Source organism: Protopterus annectens, chromosome 1.part2 (genome assembly GCF_019279795.1).
Source record: "Protopterus annectens isolate FY-2018-M chromosome 1.part2, PAN1.0, whole genome shotgun sequence".
Lineage (NCBI taxonomy): Eukaryota > Metazoa > Chordata > Ceratodontiformes > Protopteridae > Protopterus > Protopterus annectens.
The window spans coordinates 521,818,959-521,838,958 of record NC_056727.1 but is presented as its reverse complement, the minus strand read 5'-3'; the positions used below and the strand labels follow the sequence as shown (position 1 = coordinate 521,838,958).

At 36.4% G+C, this 20,000-nt stretch overlaps 1 protein-coding gene across 7 annotated transcripts in view; it reads right to left on the bottom strand.

Annotated features, from left to right (window-relative positions):
• The window catches only part of SLC8A1 (solute carrier family 8 member A1), a 2,780,038-nt gene that overhangs the window by 494,160 nt on the left and 2,265,878 nt on the right, over positions 1-20,000 (bottom strand). For 5 of the 7 annotated variants that reach the window (XM_044057347.1, XM_044057374.1, XM_044057383.1 and 2 more), the window contains 2 exons: positions 13,936-14,042; positions 6,175-6,195 (listed from right to left, as the gene is read on the bottom strand). In XM_044057347.1, the coding sequence (XP_043913282.1) occupies positions 6,175-6,195; positions 13,936-14,042 (128 nt within the window). Of the gene's footprint in view, positions 1-6,174; positions 6,196-12,920; positions 13,025-13,935; positions 14,043-20,000 lie in introns of all 7 variants that reach the window. The other 2 variants (XM_044057391.1, XM_044057400.1) reach the window with 2 other exon arrangements.

The window sequence follows — 20,000 nt, the reverse complement described above, 5'->3', positions numbered from 1 at the left end:
TAAAATTTCCTTCTTGCCATAGCTCTCTGTTTTTTAGTTTATTGAAATATTTAAATGTAACAATCAAAATGAAAAATAAATGGTGAAACATATCACATATCATATTGCATCCGCCATTTAACCTGACAATACTGTAGCCTTGCTGTTTTTGCATTTTCTCTTCTGCCTCAGCCAAGCTTTCCAATATATGTTCTAGTTCTTCACCTTGTCAGAGTTAGCCGTACCTTTCAAGCACCCATCTACAATTTTCTTCGATCCAACAGTTTTTTATCTAATGCACTTTATGGCATACTTGAAGAAAAAAATAATTTTTCGGTGTTAGCTGTAGTTCTAAGCACTACCGAGGCCTTTTCTTTTAACTTGTATATTTAAATTCTGTTAAATATACTCATTCCATGGATTTATGAAACTTTTTTTCCACATTCATTTATAAATTGTTCTGCTGACAAAAAAGTTCCAAGTCGGTTCACAAAATGATTAATTTCCTAAGTATACATCAATAAACACTTTTAGGTAGTAAACAAGATGATGAAAATATGCATATAAGTTGTTAATAAACACTTTTAGGTAGTAAACAGATGATGAAAAATATGCATATAAGTTATAAAATAAAATGTGTAACATATAAATCTATCCAACAATAAAAAAACCAGTAAAAAAAAAAAATATATGTATGCTCATAAGTTAAAGTTGTTATTGCAATCACAGAATAAAAATTTTATTTTTTTTATTTGAAAGGACTGATTAAAAATCCTGAATTCCATTTAAGAAACAGAACAAACAGATGTTTGTTGGCTAATCAGATAAACACCTTTTATTTAATTATTTAATGTATTTTTAATACTGGATATGGTCAATACCCATAAAAAAGAACTATGATCAGAAACAAGCTTATATGCCTGGCCTGGCCAAAGCATCTTGTTTATTTGTTCTACAAGAATTACAGAATGCTCCATAATTACTGATTTTGAATTACAATTGATGTATATTTGATGTCATTCACAAAAAAGATAGTCCTACTTTTAAACATTTTGGCCAGTTACATGAGCTACATTTACTGAACTTTTGCTCATGTCTTGATTTGTAAAAGATCAAATATTATTCTAGGAAAAGGTCCAAGCTTTTCTAAAAGAAATAAATCATTAGCCCTCTGATCTCTTAGTCTCAATTTCAGTAATAATCCTCGTCAATAAGGTTGATGCCTTTATGATGGCTCTCTTTGTCTATAGGGGTGTTGGCTGGTGAAATGTAGGGATGAATTAGTATGTGCTCTTCTAAATACTACTTAGAGACATGTATGACCACTAGAATCATCTTTTTTTAATTTAACAAATAATCTATCTCTCTGATAGGTCTACAAATCTCGGGTTGGAAAGTACAAATTTCCCAAAAGGCCATGAATGAAAATTAGAATCTAGGACTATGCCAAGGAGTTCCGTGACAATGTCAATTTCATTCCCAACCCATTCAATGGCTTCCTGATGTGGGATTGAGGTGTATAAATCCACCACATCAATAGTCATGAAGTTGTAATCTGTGATGAAAACTTCACTGATGGTGGTAAGAAGAAAGGTCCAGGAGTCTTTACATATGGAAAGATTTTTCTTTAAATGCTGTATTAGATCTATTAATATTTATTTAATTGTATGTCATCGAAAACCTTCCATCAATCAATGCCCTCATGGGGGTCCCAGAGTTTTTATGGATCTTGGGAATACCAAACATCGAGGTACTTTAGGAAAGGAAATGTCCGGTCCATGTCAATTTTACCTTCTAGGAACATGTCCCTGAGGTATCCTCTAATTCTCCTATAGGTGCCATTCATTTCATTAATTTTATCATTATACATACTATTGTTGAAAATGACTAACCCTCCCCCTTTGTCAGGTTTTATTACTCTGACTGGTAATAGTTTGAAGTCAGATAATGCTCTTCTCTGTTCTTTACTAATGTTTTGGGAATTCGCTGATCTAAACACATTTCTTGTATTTATTAGTTCTCTAAAATCAACTTCACATACATTTTCAAACATTTTTAACATAGTATGTGAGTTCTTAACTCAGTCCTAGGAAGAGAAATGGAGTTATTGAATAACAAGTCTAAGTTTAGTTTCCTAGTAAAACATTTAAGGTCTAATATTGTTTTAGTAAGGTCACAGTCAGCACTAGGTACAAAAGTATTCCCTCGGGACAAAATTTCTATAAGTTCAGATGATAACGTAACGTCTGAAAAATTATATATTTTAAAGTTCTTGTAAAATTTCTTCCATTTCAATCATGGAACTATCTAGTTGTTCCGTGTTCTGGGGAGTTGTCCTAAAAAATTGTTGTTGTTAACATTGTTAGGACCCATGCCAGTATTATTCTTCCTGGCTTTGTTGTTGTTACTGTTAAAATTCCCATTAGGTTTATTAGTCCATCTTGGTTTGTTATTTTGTTGATTCCTGTCCTCAACTTGGGACTTTGAATTTGAGGGTTGAGCCTCTCCTTCAAATGTATCCAAGTTGTCCAAACTAGGAGTAGTGGCCACCTGCAACTTCGGGTAGGCCTGTAGATGTTGATATAAAAATCTGTCTCTATTAAGTTTTTTTACTTTGTTCTGTTTCAATTTCATTAACAAACCCTCAATGCTAATAAAAATACGGTCGTAATCGAATTTATATTGCATAAATTCAATGTCCAATTTGATGGTATTGTCAAGGGTTTTAATTTCCTCAGTTAAAAGAGCGATGTTGAGGGAGTAATGTTTGATTAGCAGCTCAACAAGATCAGTGAGAAATTCTGAAAGCAGAACGAAGTCCCTTAGGCACAATGTTTTCGTTTAAACATTGCTGGAAATACGATACTTCCAGCTGCAATTTTTTTAGTTTGACAAGTTTGATATCAAGTTGTTTAAGGTTATCAATGATAGAGCCCATAGAATTTATATTTGACTCACCATTTGTAGCCGGTTGTTCCGACGTTGTCACTCTAGGAAAAACAAAAGCTTCCATGTTGTTAATCCACTGGGAAATAGAAGGATTATCAATGCCTCTCTGTTGTCCTCCGGTGTTCAAATTATTGTCTCTACCCTCTGAATCACTGGTAGTGATAGGAAGTAACCGTTCAATAGAATCGTTGCAATTAGCAATATTAGTAGAAGGGATGATATAGTGAATGAACTCCTATTTTCAAACGCTGTGATAGCGATACCAACAAAGCGTTCAAGTCCAAACTGGTACCCGGAAGCTGATCTCCTACCGAATGGAAAATCGTGGGTGTTTTTGGACTGCTTAACCTCTCCGAAGCCATGCTATAGAACAAACTCAACGAAAACCAGCACAACAAACCACTGAAACAAAACCTTTTAAATGTATCATATTATTTTACACGTATTATTTTGAATAATGCAACATATTTTTATACAACTTATATGCATATTTTTCATCATCTTCTTTACTACCTAAAAGTGTTTATTGATGTGAGGAGCCTTTAAGAAGGTGCATCCTTTTAAACAAACATGATATGAAATGTTATTTTCAAAACTTTTCTGAAGAAGCTGCTATTGTGATTAATAAAGTTGTGTTGGACTACTTCGTGGTATTTGCCTTGACTGCTAACGTTCCGGTTTTTGTTTCAGTAATTTCCTAAGTATATTAGGGCTCTAATGTCTCTTCCTTCAAAATCCAATGGTGAAATAATGTTATCAGAATAAAGTAGCTGCCCATGGCTTTTTGTTATTTTAATTTGGTTCTTAGCACCAGTCATCATTTAATTGCTGGGCCCCGTTCCACGTTCTCCTGCTGAGTATCTCCTCCTTTGTTTTGTACCTGCTGCTCTTTATTTACTGCAGCCACTGTTGCACTTAGCCTTTTTAACTGATAAACATCCTTCTTCATTCTGTCCTTCACCTTGTTCTTGTTCTACACTGCTTCCAGACCACTTCTAGATTGAAATATCAACACATGAAGTGTTGAGTGCTGACAATCCCTCCACCCTAAAAAAAAATGACCAAAAACCCAGGAAAAGCGCAAATCTTGAAGATTGTTGTTTTCCTTTAAAGTAATTTTTTTGCAGGGGCAAGCTCCCCCTCACACACCCACAACTTATATATACTAACTCTAAGACTGCCATAACTCCAAGAAAAGGGAATATTCTGATAAATGACCATCTTTGACTAAATGTATGTAAGTCTGTGTTTTGGCCATTCCATCTCCATGTTTCAGGACTCACTATAGTGGGTCTTGACATTTCAAATGGTTACCGACAGGCCTCATGCACAGCATACACTTAAAGCCAGTTACTCCATGGCTGGATATGCTTCCTCTTCTCTCCCCCATTCTCCTTCTGTGCTGTTTCAGCTCCATTGCTCTCCTCTTCTTCTCCAAATAGACTCTCAACTACCCCTCTCCACTGCCTCACCTCACCTTCTCCCAGCTCATTCTCTTCCATCACTTGACATTAATACTGGTGTTGCCAAACCTTCTGAAGCCACAACTGTAATGTCTGCGTCACCATTCTCCCAGAAACAGGTTTTTCTTCCACTACAAAATCCTCCATGCCCACTGCACAGCTTCATTGCCTTACAACTCAGAGGTAACTCAAGCCTGAGCAGTAGTCCTCTGATACAATGGAGTGGTTTGGAGGAGGAGGACAGGTTCCCAGCACCTGGCCAAAGTGCTAATGATTAGTATGAAGACACCTCACGTCTCTCTTGAAAAGGCGCAACTGACCTAGTGGGGCTAACCTGGACAACAAAGCATAAATAAAAAATAAAATAAATAACTGGAATAAATCCACCTTTAACAGTGTAAAGTATGCTATATACCTAAAGCAAATTCCACTAACTATCCTTGTAATGGCAATGGGCCATGAAACTGTACACAAGACATGACTGAAGTGAGCTTACAGGCAGAAGAGAACAACATACCCACATACCTTGTGTAACAAAGACCACAGCGATAAGGTATAACCAGAAATGTAGCAAGGGTGAGTGAAGGGTCAGCCACCCCAGATGCAATCTGCTGGGGAGGCAATTTTGTGGAGTGCAGTTCCTGCACTTTCTTTCTGTAACAGCATTTCCAAATACTGGTGCACAAAGGTTGTTCAGTGCATCAGTGCTTTATGTAGGTAACCCACAACACATCAACATGCAATTAGTGTAGGGTAAGCTATAGCAAGCCATTTGCTACAAGTATAGCAAGTGGCTTGCTACAGTTAAAAAAAAAAAGAAATGCCTTTTTTTTTTTTTTTTGCTGTTTCACTGAAGTGCAAAAGGGGCATCAGTCTGTCTTACAACTCCAGCATAAGGGATGAGAACTTCTTGCTATTTTGTAATTCAAATGAAGAGCTGAGGAGGCAGTGTGCCAGATCAGAGGCTGGCCGTGGGCACTAGATGGGCCAGCCATGACTCGGAGTACCATGTACATGCTGGTCCCAGGTCTGTTCTTGCTAATGATCAGTTATTAATCCAGCTAACAGTAACAAGTGTTCTGATAACCAGCAATAAACAGTCTGATGTGAGATCACAGGGTAAATAAAAATCTATGCTGAATTAAAAAATGTTTGGTGTAACATCTTATACCAGAGGAAAACTTCAAAAAATCAGACAATGGGGATATGAAGGTAAAAACAACAAGTAAAGTAACGTCATATAATTGACATAAATACAGTGCCAGCCATAATATTTCTGTCATGTTTTTCCTTTTTGTGGTATTGTGCAAATGTATCAAATTTTAACTTGTGAAAAATATAAATCAGCTAGGCAGACCAACATGTTTCTTGTAACCTAGAAATATTCTGTTACAGCAGCTGAAAGCAGAAAGAAAATTCATAAGTAAACATGATATGCCTTCACAAAACTGGCATAGATTTCAGAATTAAAAGAACTTTCTTAATACTATGATATAGCCATGGTATGCACACGATATTCATCACTGAGCAGTAATGTCATATCCTTTAGCTGTTTAATTTACTTAAATCATATATATGACTGCATGTCTAAAGGTGATGATACCTGGTGCACTAACAAATAACAACAGTAGTTCCTTTGATTAAAATAGTACCTGGGGCTACGACAGTATGTTACATTCATGTAATATACTTCATTTGGCTTTGACAAATGCAGAAACTTTTTTTCAGACAATGATTAACTACATAATAATTACTGTAACAAAGGAGAACATGCAGTGCTTACCAAACTCATTCAATAACTGAGCTGTAAGGAAAAATAGACAAGAGACAGACACATAATAAGAAAAGCGAATGAATAATGAAACAGTCAAATGAGAGAGACAAAGACAAAAAGGGCAAATGAGCTTGCAGAACAATTCAGATACATCAACAAATGCTAAAGGCCACAGGAATTGCAAGCATTATGTTGCAAGTGCAGTTTAATGAGTAGGTGGGTGAATATGAGTTTTGTTAGGTGTCTCACACACATTCCATACTGAGTGATCTTGCACAAACAGGCAGATTAAAATACTCAGAAGCTGATCAAAAACAAATAAATACCTAGAACAAAGCTGTGAAACCAGCAGAAATAAGCTGTGAATAATCTGCATTTTAAAATATTTAGTTGTATGCATTTGTGTTTGTGTGTGTGTGTGTTTGTGTGTGTGTGTGGGGGGGTGCGCACGCATGCACATATATGTGTGTGTACATGCCTGCATGATATACACTTCCACCCATAAGTGAATGTCCATATAAAATAGTGACAAAAAGGACAGTGGTTTTGGAATTTCACTTAAATTTCTATCATACTAGATTTATAAGTAACTACTGCATTACTTTAAGACACCTTACAGGTGAAATACGTTTAATGATCATTTATTTAGGGGTAAGCTATATTTATGTATTTACAATAATGTGATGTAAATATTTACTACATTGTGGTTGCTGTGGCTTTTGAAATATAATAGCTTTGCTGTCTGTTGCAAGTATTTGCTGTGGCCTTTCAGGTGTGTCTCAGCACAAACATTAACCGCTGCAAAGTTTGCTGAAGAAACTGTACCTTGCACTGAGCTTTACTTTCCTGACAGAGGCAGAACAGGAGTTAAGGGTAAGACTAAAATGTAAGCTTATGCAGAGCTCTTTAGCTAGAGCTGGAAGCCAAAGACTATATCCTCCAATTATAGGCAAACATTAAGCTATCAGTCTACAGACTGTTCCAAGCCTAACTAACAACTATGTATCTCTGAGGTAAAGACTTTAACTATCCAATGCTAGATGTAAGTTGGTGACAAAAACTCAGTTTCTGTAATTATGATTTGTCAATGTCTTCTTAACATGCAGTTCCAAAAAGTGGTAGTTAAATGTTTTTATACTAAAAAAAACTGGTAGCTTCAGGCCTAATTAAATATTTTTAAAAGGCTGGTTGCCAGTTAAATTAACTGTTTTTGCCCAATTGAAAAAAAATTGTGGGCACTAAAATACCAGGAAAAAATATGGTTCATGTTAGGAGGCCACCCAAGAGGGATCAAATGATGTCCTCGCAAACTGTTAAACTAGTAATATTCCTTTCATTATTGTGTTTAGATCTGGGACTCTGAATTTCCCAAACACAAAAAGTTGTGTGTGTGTGTGTGTGTGTGTGTGTGTGTGTGTGTGTGTGTGTGTGTGTGTGTGTGTATGTGTCTGTGAGGGGAAGGGTGTGACTGCATCAATGTATGGATGCTTATACAAAATTACAGAAAGAATTTTAAATGCTTGTTGCCAAATATGAAAGAAAGCAGTTTAAACTGGTGACTCTTGAGTAGGAGAAATGAAACTGCAGACGGTGAGAAAATGTAAACCTGAGTTATGTTGTGAACTGAGCACATCTGAGGACACCCTGGATCGCATGCCATCATGCAGCTATTCATACTCTGAGCGTAACTTCCTCTTTTGTTAATATACCTCATCAGACACCAAGATCACAGCTCTGCTTGCTTTGCTTTGGGAAGTATAATTCATAATGGGGATATGAGAGCAACCCAATGCTGTGTGACATAACCTGTTACCAACTTCTCATTTGGTTAGTGAGTGCTGTGGCAACAACTATTGGGAAAGATGGATGTATGCTGTCTGTAATACATCAATGCGAGCAGACACTTCACTGGTGTAATTTTCACATAGGCTTCATCTAAGTCTGAAGAATGACAGATTTAGGGGGAAAAACTCACATTAAAAATTGTAAATTATAGGAAAAAATATCAAATCTGATATTTCCAAAAGCTGGCATCAAAAAACTGATGAATCTTTCCAAAGTATTGATATTTATGGGGGTATAATATAATTCAACTAGACATATGCCACACATTTGCAATCTTGAGTGAAATAATACAATAATTTGCATGTATTTGTATCTAAAATGCAGACCATGCAGAACATTTCAGAGGGATATGAAGAACATTCTTTTTATTTAACAAGGCATAAAGTGTGCATTACCACAACTGACTGTGGGAAAATGTTCTGAATAGTCTTATCAGCTATGTTGAGGCCAAATTATGATTTTTTTTTTTGTTAGGGCTGCAGCAGTCCTACAAATAATTTATCTATCTAAGTAGGATAATGCAGCGATGTCTCCACTTTCCTAGGACTGAGACCCCCTATTTGCTATAGTGTTCTTTTAAGAAGGGATGTTTCACGTCTATAGAAAGACTATAAATGTTAGATCCCCCAAACTAATCATCCCATCTGCTGGACTGCTACAGTAAATTCAAATATCTCAGGAGTATTTCCATTCAGGGCACAGTTCTAGTCAGTTCTTCTTTGTCAGTAAGTGTCTGTAGCTCGGGCTGTTACTACACTCTCACATCCCCAGGCTTAGCTACATGATCTTACACTGCAGAAACTTCTGTTTAAGAAAATTACTTTTGACTATTGCCTCATTGGATCAGTTACTAGATAGTTTCTGTGTTATGAATTAGTATGTACTTTTAGCAGTGATTCTCTTGGGTAGTAGGAGTGATACAATCTCCATGTAATGTCTTAATCTTTGCAGCTGCATTGCTGGATTTAATTGGAAACATTCACTTTAGACATACTAATAGCAACGTGTCTCAGCAAAGTGCAGAAATGTTGTTACATAAAAAGAGTTCTGTCAGCTCTTTGTGATTCCCAGAAGTGTTATCCATGGCACTGACCAAGAAAACACCATGAAAAAGGTGCCCAGTGAAAAATCTTTCCAAAGCAGTCTCATTTTCCCTGCAAGATGTTCATGCTGATGTGGCCAGAAGCTATTTTTCCTGTGTTTTCTCTTATGTTCTGCTTATTCTCAAGTTATTACTATACATTATAACATTGTATTGCTACATCAACAGAACTGTGGATTCTGGGAAACTGCCAGCATAAGCCAATGAAAATCTGAATGGATGAACTGGGATAGAGAAAGTTTATTTTATGTCATTATTAGTATAAAGTTGTTTTTTCATGAAAGCATTTATATTTGTAATCAGTAGTTTAGCAGCACTGACTACTTGTATTTATGCTTTACATATGAAAATGAAGGGGATTAAGACATCTATGCATGGCCCATTTAGTGGAATTCTTCTTCTGAATGAAAAAATCAGTTTGATTGGAATTATTTGTTCTCCTGCCACAGGCAGATCTACTGCAGCAAGATTTACACCCCTTTTTCTTGACTAAATAATTCTGAGACTGCTGCACCTCAGGGGAAAGGGAAGCATAGCATAACTGGTTAGTGGCAAAATCTCTGCTTGACAATGCCAGGGTTAATTCCTACCCCATAGTCACTGTCTCTATGGACTTTTGCATATTCTCCTGGTATATGTGCAACTTATCCCTGGCTAGACATTTTTCTCCCATCTATCAAACATGTGCTTGCTGACTGGCTACTCCGAGATGCCCATATAAGTATTTGTGTGTGTGTGTGTGTGTGTGTGTGTGTGTGTGTGTGTGTGTGTGTGTGTGTGTGTGTGTGTGTGTGTGGGTCTGTGTCTGTGTCTACGTGTGTGTGTGTGTGTGTGTGTGTGTGTGTGTGTGTGTGTGTGTGTGTGTGTGTGTGTGTGTGTATTTTCTCCCAGTTCTGCCATCTTAATCAGTCTTCCACCAGAATCTCCATCTACCTCCCTCTTCTCTGGTACTCTCAACCCTCTTGTAGGTCTTTACTCCATCAATTCCCAGCATCTCAACAATGATCTAAAGATTTTAGTGTGGTTTTACAGAACGAGGCAACCGGTCACATTTATTCCTTAGTAATTGCTGCTCCAGTCAGCATCACTGTAAGGAAGAACCTCACATACTGCATACAGGACAGTATTGATGTCTCAGCAGTTAGCACAAGTAAAGTTAAGGCTTCCACCCTTACATGAAGTAACTGGGTCACCATGCCAGGTACCTTGAACTGTACTGCCTTTATTAAGGAATGTTGATTCCGATAAACAACTTCTTTCAGATGAGATATTAAATGAAATCCCATCAGACTCCTCTAGTTCCTGCTTGGGTGAATTTTTGATAAGTTAGAGAATTTTACCAGGTATTATCCAAATATCCCCTATTCACTAAAAAGCTATAAACATAATTGACAAGGCTAAGAAAATTCACAGGTGTTTAGTTCTTTCCTAGTCGATACAGGTAGTATGCATATTGAGGTCTTGAATGTTTGTTTCACACTCTTTGTGGTACTCTGAGAACTCTTCCCTAGTCTCAACCTCATGAAGGTACTGGAAAATCACTGGTACTAAAATCAAGTCATGCTAAATGAAACAACTTGTTCTTTGTTCTCAGTCTAAACATAAAGGCTTGTAGAGCTGTACTTAAGTCTTGTTTGAGAAATGTAAATAACCTCAGTAATGACTTCAAGCATGATAGGACAGCACTCTCTACCCCCCCCCCCCAACACAGTACCATCCAGTAACCACACAATGTGTAGCACCAAACACTAGGCCAGCACCTGTCCTGGTGAGCTCCAAAGGGATTTAGCATTCCACAACATCTTCTAAGTGTGCACCCTTACTTTGTAATCCTATCCAAAATGAAGATGCACACACCAGAAAGCTGGAATATACTAGTCTGTGAAGTGATTAAGGGACTTTTCACAATGCCTGTCCCTAATTTAGTGTTGTAACTGTGTCCTTTACGAAAATGTCATACTGTAAGAACCATAGGCATGATGCCTGAGCAGCTATCAGATACAATTGCTTCCCTTCTACAAGTCTGACCACTGGGACCACATCTTTCAGACAACATATGATGTATAAAAGAAATAATACATTTAATATAGAATGTGTGAGTCCATTAACTAACTTTGGCTGTCTAGATAAAAATTTCAAAAGGCGACCAAAAGCAACTACAAAGAAAATGAGTGTGCAAAACCTAACAAACAGGGAAATCAATATCCATAACAGGTAATAAAATTAACTCAATGAGGCTGCAACACAGGCAAATTCATATACTTCTGCATTTGGACAGCATCTAAATATTACTCAGGAATGTAAGATTAAAACAGCATACTAAAAAAATACTAGCATGCCCCATGCTGCTTGACATGTGGTACTGCTGTATTTGTATGCAGCATTATGTTGTATGAAATAAATAAGTGTCATGTTTTAATCATCAAAGCTGTCTGATCATGTGATGACTAAGTGTGGTTGTAATGTATACTAGTTAAAGTGCCGATCCACTCAATGGGATCATCGCAGTCAGTTAATTACATATGCCACCCTCAACACAGAGAAGTCTGGCAGTGAAGACGAGTTTATGTTACTTTATGCACATCAGCAGAAATTTATGTCAAACATTCATGTTTTATCCAGCACAATATTTAATGGACCCACCTTTTCTAAAGTGCATGGGAATCACTTAACATTAATATATATTATTTCTGGTAATTTTATTTCTTTGGAAAATAGTATATATTTAGGAAGTGACCTGCAATACATACTACAATTGGAAAGTTAGAACATTCACTTAATAACTGTATAATCTATCCAACGATTTTTTTCTGCTATGGTTCAGTTCACATTTTAACGTTTTAGAATAAGCTAAGACAACCTACATAGCCATGTTTGCCTGTGGAGGTTTTTGGGCCTCCCAAATCAAAGATACATTTGTACAGAAGAACAGAAAGAAAAAGCATAAAAAAGGAAGGTTCCCAAATCACTGCAGATAATACCATTTTATAAAATGATGTAGCAGTATACAAGACCAGGATATGTTTAACAGCAAAGAAAAGAGGGCTGAGTTGTTACTGGCCATGCCTCTCTTTCGCCTCAACATTAAACATATGATTTAATGATTCATCTCAGTGTCTTTAATCTCATGGTTGCCAGCATGAATGATACAAACACATGCTCATCAGTCCAATGCCAATAAGGCTGAACTCTGCCAGTTCTGACAATTTTACAACTGGCTGCTTTTTCATATAAGTTATTGAAAATAACCATTATTGTAAGTGAAGAAATTTGATTTGCTGACAAAAAAGATGAGCAGCTGGAAGTTGGCTGATTGTAAAACAATGGTTGCTAAAATAATAACAACATATTAAAGCAGTGTACTGAAAATGAACCAGGCATACAGGACACTAGTAATTGTGTGCTGATTGTAACTTTAATAATTTATCCATTGTATGTGCTTTACGAATGTCCAAAAAGTTAAGTGAATGGATTATGAAGAAAACCATGGGCACACCTGTTTGATGAATGCTACAGGTTAAGGTAAAAGCTGGAGTGATTTAGAGACAGAAAAGCTTCAGCAGCACAAGAGTAAATAATTTGAAAAGCTTCTGCCAGTATCAGCATGAACATCAAAGAAACTATAATGCCACTTTGACCCCAGTCAGTGTACTTTTTAGAACACTGAAAAGTGAAACTGCCAGCCTTCACCATGCAAGACAGAGCAGAATTTTTGTATAGCAAGTGAGAGGGGAAAGCGAGTGTGAGAGTAGAGAGACACAGAGAAGAAGAAGCAGTCTCGCTAGATTGTCTGGTTGTACTCTCACACCTTTCACTCCTCTTCTTATCCATATTGGTTCTTCGAGCACGAGGTAGAAATAGGATCGCTTTTCGTACTCTTCATGGTCAAGTATGTGAACGGTAATGGATTTCCTGTGGGAACACAAGACAAAGGCAAATATGGGTTGCAGTCACACACAAACACACGCACATGCTATCAGTTCAACCAAGGATGCTGGATAGTGACATGTTATGGAGTGGAAGGAAGGAGGCAACAGCACATTCAAAACTTATTAATATGTAATAGGGCAAAGCTTAACTTGTACATATCTTCAAAGTCTGCACATGTGTACAGCACCTCAAACTGTAACATCACCAATCAAAACTACACATTAAATCATCTATTTTCAAGATGTTTAATATTCAGCACACCACTTTACTGTTTAAAATATCTGAGTTATTTATATTCTGAAAACATTCAATTATGTGGCGTGGCACTGATTGACTTTCACATACTACTTAGTTGAGTTTGAAAAACTGTTATCATACTTTATGTATAGAAAAGTAACTAAAATGTATACAAAATTTGAAAAAAAAAGCAGCATCTAACTTCTGAAAATATATCATTTACCTTGATTTCACCAGCACATCACATTACTGTTTATCTGTTTATACAGAAATATACAAGGCCTGTTTTTTTATGCAGCTTAGACAAGTGGATACAGCTGAGGACAAACACCACAAAAATCAACATGTTGCAACCAGTTACTAGCACAAAAGTGCCATTTTTAAGATGTTTTCTCTGAGCTATATTTATTTTTAAGCCTTTGAAGCAGTTAATGCATGGCAGCATACAATGCTACCACTAGAATGTGTGGCTTTTAAATTAGGATTGAACAGGAAAGTGGTGGGATTTAATACATGGCAGCATGTTTTTCCAAGATACTATGCCCTAATACATAAAACAGTCCTTGAATGTGTACACCTGACTGTGCCAGGCCCCCATGGATGGTTTACTATAGGCACAGGCAGCCAACGTATTGGCCTCGGTGCAATTCTCCCACCTTTCTTTTCACTCATCTCCACCAGCTGAGGTTCGCCAAGCTCAATGAAGAAGGTCTTGTTTTTTTCATATTCCTCATCATCAATTATTGTGATCTTTATCGTTTTGCTGAAATAGAAGAATAGAGAGTGAAGAGTAAGAACGCAGAAGAGAAAGAAGAACTGAAAGGTTTTATTTTGAAAAGACTGACTAGCCCAATCATATACACAGTGTATTAGTCTAGAAATGAGAATGGAGTCTATGTAGTTAGAGCCTCACTATTTTATATAGTTCATTTCACTGTATTAGAACCAAGTATTTGAAAAACCTGTGCACACTGGTTTACAAATTTGAATGTAATTTAATTTTTCAATCTAAAGTGCAGAATGAAGTAATAATAAATTCTGATTTCAACCTTATTACAAAATGGACATCTGCACAATGAATAATAAAAGACATTAAAAGGAGCCAAAAAGACTAATACCATGGCCATCTGTAAACAAAGGCATATTTTTATAGCTGAAGAGTAGACACACCACAATCCAGCCTTTCTCAATACAATTCAGCATGTATAGTTCTCCACACCCATTTCAGAATCAGTAGCACTAAGCTACTGAATGCTGAATTCATATGACATCAAAAATCACATCCAAACCATTATTAAGCAATGAATAATTATGTTGGTATATATGATTTTTTTTATTTGCAAAGGACTGGCACTGCTGCTACTGTAACCAGTAAGAACACAAATGAGCACATATGTATTTCATTAGGCCTAGTTGTACTATAACTGGATCTGTTATCTTGACTTTCTGAACTTCCCGAACACCTTGTGTAATAAGCTTAATGAACTGTTTATACGGTTGCCATTGTTTGTGTTGCCTGCATAGAAACCAAGTACAACTGTCAGTGATTGTGTGAATTGGAAGTGCATGTTGGTTTAAAACAAAGCATGCACAAGCATGTTATTATATCTTCCATGTTCGATACAGAAATTATTGAACCCGCTTTAACACTGGTACATCATTAAGGAATATAGCATGACAGCTGTCTACACAAAACTTCAAGCAAGTATAAACATACTACTAAGTGATGATAACAAATGTGAATGCAAACTAAATTACATAACACTACCTTTTGTAGTTTCTAGATTAAGACCCTATAATAGTTTCTGTACAGTAGATTTATATATTCAAAGTTACAGTCAAACCTTAACCTATTAAATCTTCTACTGCCTTAGAATATGTGTACCTTAGATAAGCTTGGTGGTCTGCAAACATTATGTTTTTTATCTTTTAGGAATCAAGCCAAGATGACACATGTTAAGTTAGAATAGGTTATGATCAAAAGTTTTTTATCAATGCACATTTTTAAAGTACAAATCCTTGACTTGTCTTAATATTGGTAGTTTTAATGGAAATGGTTCTTATAGGAGGGGTGACATCAAAAAGTTAAATATGGTGGCTTCTACCTGGTATATCATATGCTGTGCTCCAAGGAATCATATGTGTTTCATGGAACTACATGTTTTTGATCATGTTCCCTACATGCTACATGAGGCTCACACCAGATGGATAAGCTTCATAGTAGTCACTGAGTACAGACAAAAGTAGAAGTACTCCCTCTGTCACAATAAACTGACAGTTCACCAACAAACAATCCAGTCTTCCTCAGTGAGCTCTGTGGAAGTTACAGTCCATTAAACAGTTCAGCTGTACTCTGAGTAGGAAAGGCAATACACCACTAAAGGGGAGGATAAATAGAAAGCTGGATGTAAAAAGTGTGAGTTGTGTAGGCCGCCATATCTATTTATGTACATACGGATCCCCTGCATTTTGTCAAATGCTGTTTCTTTGACAAACACAGAGGGTGAGGTTTAATATTCATAATAAGGATAGCCATGCAGTGGAAATGTTGATGGTGTATAATGTTGAGTCAGGTAAGTAGGGTTGGAGGGGCAAGAATGTTTCTGCATGTGTATGTGAATTAGGGTTAGGGTCAGGGATGAGTGAAGGAATGGTAATGTATATTTGTTTTTCTTTTCGGTATTGATTATGTTCGCACTTTTTTGTTGGTGTTTTCAATTCACTAAAATAAGCCAAAAAGAGGAGCTAAAACTGACCAAAGCAAACAATATCCAAAAACCGAAGTCTGCTCATGCAGATGGCTGTAAAACACTTTAGTCTCAGAAAGTATAAAACATTAAAAACAATAAAACAAAACAGATGAGCACTTTCACATCACCACAGGATGCTTCATCAGATCTAAAGAATAACACACAGTGCAGGTATTTAAATAGCTCCAATTCAACATCTCAGATCATGTGACCACAGGGCTGGTTTTAAAGGGACATATTCATTCAGTCCTTTGCCAGTAGTTGCCCGTAACAAAATAATCCACTTGGTTTCCAGATTCTCAGTAATGGTTCTCACATCCCCTCCCCTAATACTTATTTATTTTATTTATTTTATTTTATTTATTTTACATTTGTTGACCGGGATAGTCCGACTGGATATATGTTCATTTTCAGCAGAGGCCTGGAGAGAAAAGCTCCAAAACAGACAAATAGAAAGTTATTGCATATATACATGATAGATATAGATAGCACTTTCATCTCAGTATTTCACTACAATAAAGATTTAGAAAGGCACATAGTCAGACATATTAAAGCATACACAGTACATGGACTAACAGCAACACTCAGTCTAAGTGAAGCCAAAAATATGCTTATACCTAGGGTGGTGGAAAAACCTCAAGTACAAAAAAGTAAAAAGTATGCATAGAACCTTCTCTTGTTTTCCAAGTGCATTCCTATCATTACATTTATTCATACTATAAATATGCTCCCTAAACCTATCCCTGAAGTATCGATTTGTCTTCCCAACACAGTAATATTTACACACAACATAATGAGCATAATAAACAACATTCTGTGTGTTACAATCAGCATAAAATTCATAATTATATCTACAATCCCGTAACAGGATGCAGGAAATAATCACATTCATTGATGTAGCCACAAATATTACAGCCACCACACCTGAAAGTCCCTTTAAGAGTCAGTCTAGATCCAGTGTCTCTTAAAAGAGGTTTCTAGCAGACCATTGTCTTGTTTTATAATTCTTATATGTGAATTTTGGTTCACACCCTATCATCTCTTTGAGTTTACAGTCCATCATAAATATGTACCAGTGTTTTTTAATAATGCCAGAAATATTGTGCACATTATTAGAATAATTCAAGGATAACCTCACTGTATCATTCCAAATATTCCTAGATGCCTGTGTATTTCTGGAGGCATTACCAAAATAAGGTAGTGCTCTCATCTGGCAATGTGCCAATACTTCATACTGTATTTGACAGACCATATGTTCATTATAACCCTCTGACAGAATTCATTTGCTAATATATCAAAGGAAGAACACATATTGCTATCTTTGTTGTGTAACCTCGCATGTCTAAAAAATCGACCCTTCATTACATTCCTTTTCAGGTGCTTAGGGTGCATACTCTGTGCATGCAACAGATTGTTCCTCTTACATGCCTTCTTATAGATAGTGGTATTTATCCCATCACCCACACTTTTTATGTACACATCCAGAAAGTCTATGCCTACAGCAGAGCATTTATAAGTAAATCTAAGAAACTCAGTGGTTCCATGTAGGTACTGCACAAACTCCTGTAAAGTTTCCATTGTGCCTGCCCACACCAAAAAAAATCATCCACGAACCGAGCATAGTGAGTGAGGAATCGACGATAGATATTTCTCTCACTAAAGACAAACTTAGACTCCCATTGGGTCATCATCATGTTAGCATGGGTATTTGCACACATAGTGCCCATTGCTATACCCACCTTTTGAATATAATATTTGTTATTAAACAGAAAAACATTGTTAGTTATAATGATATCTAACAAGTAACATATCAAATGTATACATTCAGGAGTATAAGAAGAATTCTTACTTAAATAACATCTAACCAGCTCAATGCCTTCTTCATTCGGAATAACAGTAAACAGTGGGGTAACATCCATTGTAACAAATAAGTATTTATTGAGGAGATTCTGCTCAGTCCATTCTGATAGTGTCATCAAAAAGTGACCAGTATCTCTTAGCACAGTTTCAGCACTATCAGTTACTGGATGTAGCTATTTATCAGCATAGATAGATAGGGTTCAGTGATCCATCCCTTCCCTGATACTATTGGTCTCATAGGGAGGTTGATATACCTCTTATGAACCTTGAACAGTCCATAAATAACAGGTATAGTAGGACAGTTAACCCTGAAATACTTGAATAGCTGTTTATCAATCAGCCCCTCCATTATCAGCTCATATACATAGGAATATACATTTCTGATTATACTTCATAGTGTTCACAAACATAGTATGTAAATTCATCATTTAAAATTGTAAGCATGGCATCAACATACTTCTCTGTGTCCATAACTACAATCTCTCGACCTTTATCTACTGCTCATATATATAAATCTTGTTGCACTACTAAGTTATTCAAGACTTCCCATTGTGTAGTTGTCATATTAAAATCATTTTTCTTCATGGCTCACTTTCACAAACCATACGAAAAGCCTTAACCAGTGGGGGAAGAAAAGGAACATTATGTACTTGTTTTTTAAACAGATTCAAAGGTGCATCAGTATTACCATAATTCAATTTTAACTCAATATTGCCTATATACAGTTTAAAATCCAATAAAACCTCATATACATTTTAGCCTTTTGCTGGTAATAATGAAAGACAAAGATTCAGTACCTTCATCTGCTCTCTGCTCAATTCATGAGATGAAATATTAATTACTAAGTTTTTGGGACTTTCCTCCTCACTGCAGGCCCCAGTTTTAGTTGGTGTTTCCTTCCTGTTTGACTCTTGCTTCTCGACTGGCCCCTCGAGTTGTGTCAGACCAATTCGGGAGCCTGCAGCTGCAAAAAAGAGCACTGATTGGTTGTTTCTGAATCCTTGTCATTCAATGCGGAAGCAGATGCATTTAAGGTTGCAGTATGTGCTCTCAGAAGGTTATTTAGATTCAAATTCTCATTAGTAATGTTCACATTAGATTAACATGTATCCGTGTTGCCACTATCCCAGCAATCTGCAAGATTTTCATTTACAGCAGATGTTCATTTATCCCATGTTGACGAGGGCTGCACATTGTCATGCTCAGACCCCGTATAGCCCTCATTCTTCAGCCATGAAAATATACAGCCTTCAGAGAAGTCAGATCTGTCACGGAACTTCTCCATTTTAGTTTCAATTAATTTCTTCTCGTACAGCCCTATACCTGTGAATAAATCATCTATCTTTTGAGTATATAGGACTGGGTTAGACAGGTTATTCAGTCTGTCAATGTCTTTACTGATTTCAGTCAGTAGGGAAGTTTCAAATGGGTTAAAAAACTTTAACAACAGTGAATGCATTTAAAACCCATCTCTAGATAAAAATGTTTCAGTCGCTTAACAAGTCAGGGAACGCATTCCCATATGTTGGCATTTTACTGACATGAAGACTTCTTGGAATCACTTTATATTCAAGACAGGCTTCAGGATGTAGTGTTTGCCACTGAAGCCTCTTCTACTTGTATAGGTTGTTCTCAAGTCTTTTAAAAGTAGTTTTAAAATTATTATAGTCTGTTTCTGGAAGCTGAGTAAGTGAGTGAAGGGTCAACATCAAGTTTCAGCAATGAGTTACCTTCCACATTAAAAACACGATCCGAATGATGGCCATATGTAGAAATCCTGCCACTCACTGGGATGTAATAAAGTTCAGTGCTGCTGCCTTCTGCCATGCTGCAGATAGCCAGAGGTCACATGATCTGAGCTATTTAAATACTTACACTGTGTGTTACTCTTTAGATCTGATGAAGCATCCTGTGTTGATGTGAAAGCACTCATCTCTTTTGTTTTATTGTTTTTAATGTTTTATACTTTCTGAGACTAAAGTGTTTTAGAGCCATCCACATGAGCAGACTTGTGCTTTTGGTGTTTTCAATTCAACATTAAATTAGTCTGATCATACACAATAGAACCATATATATATATATATATATATATATATGTATGTATATATATA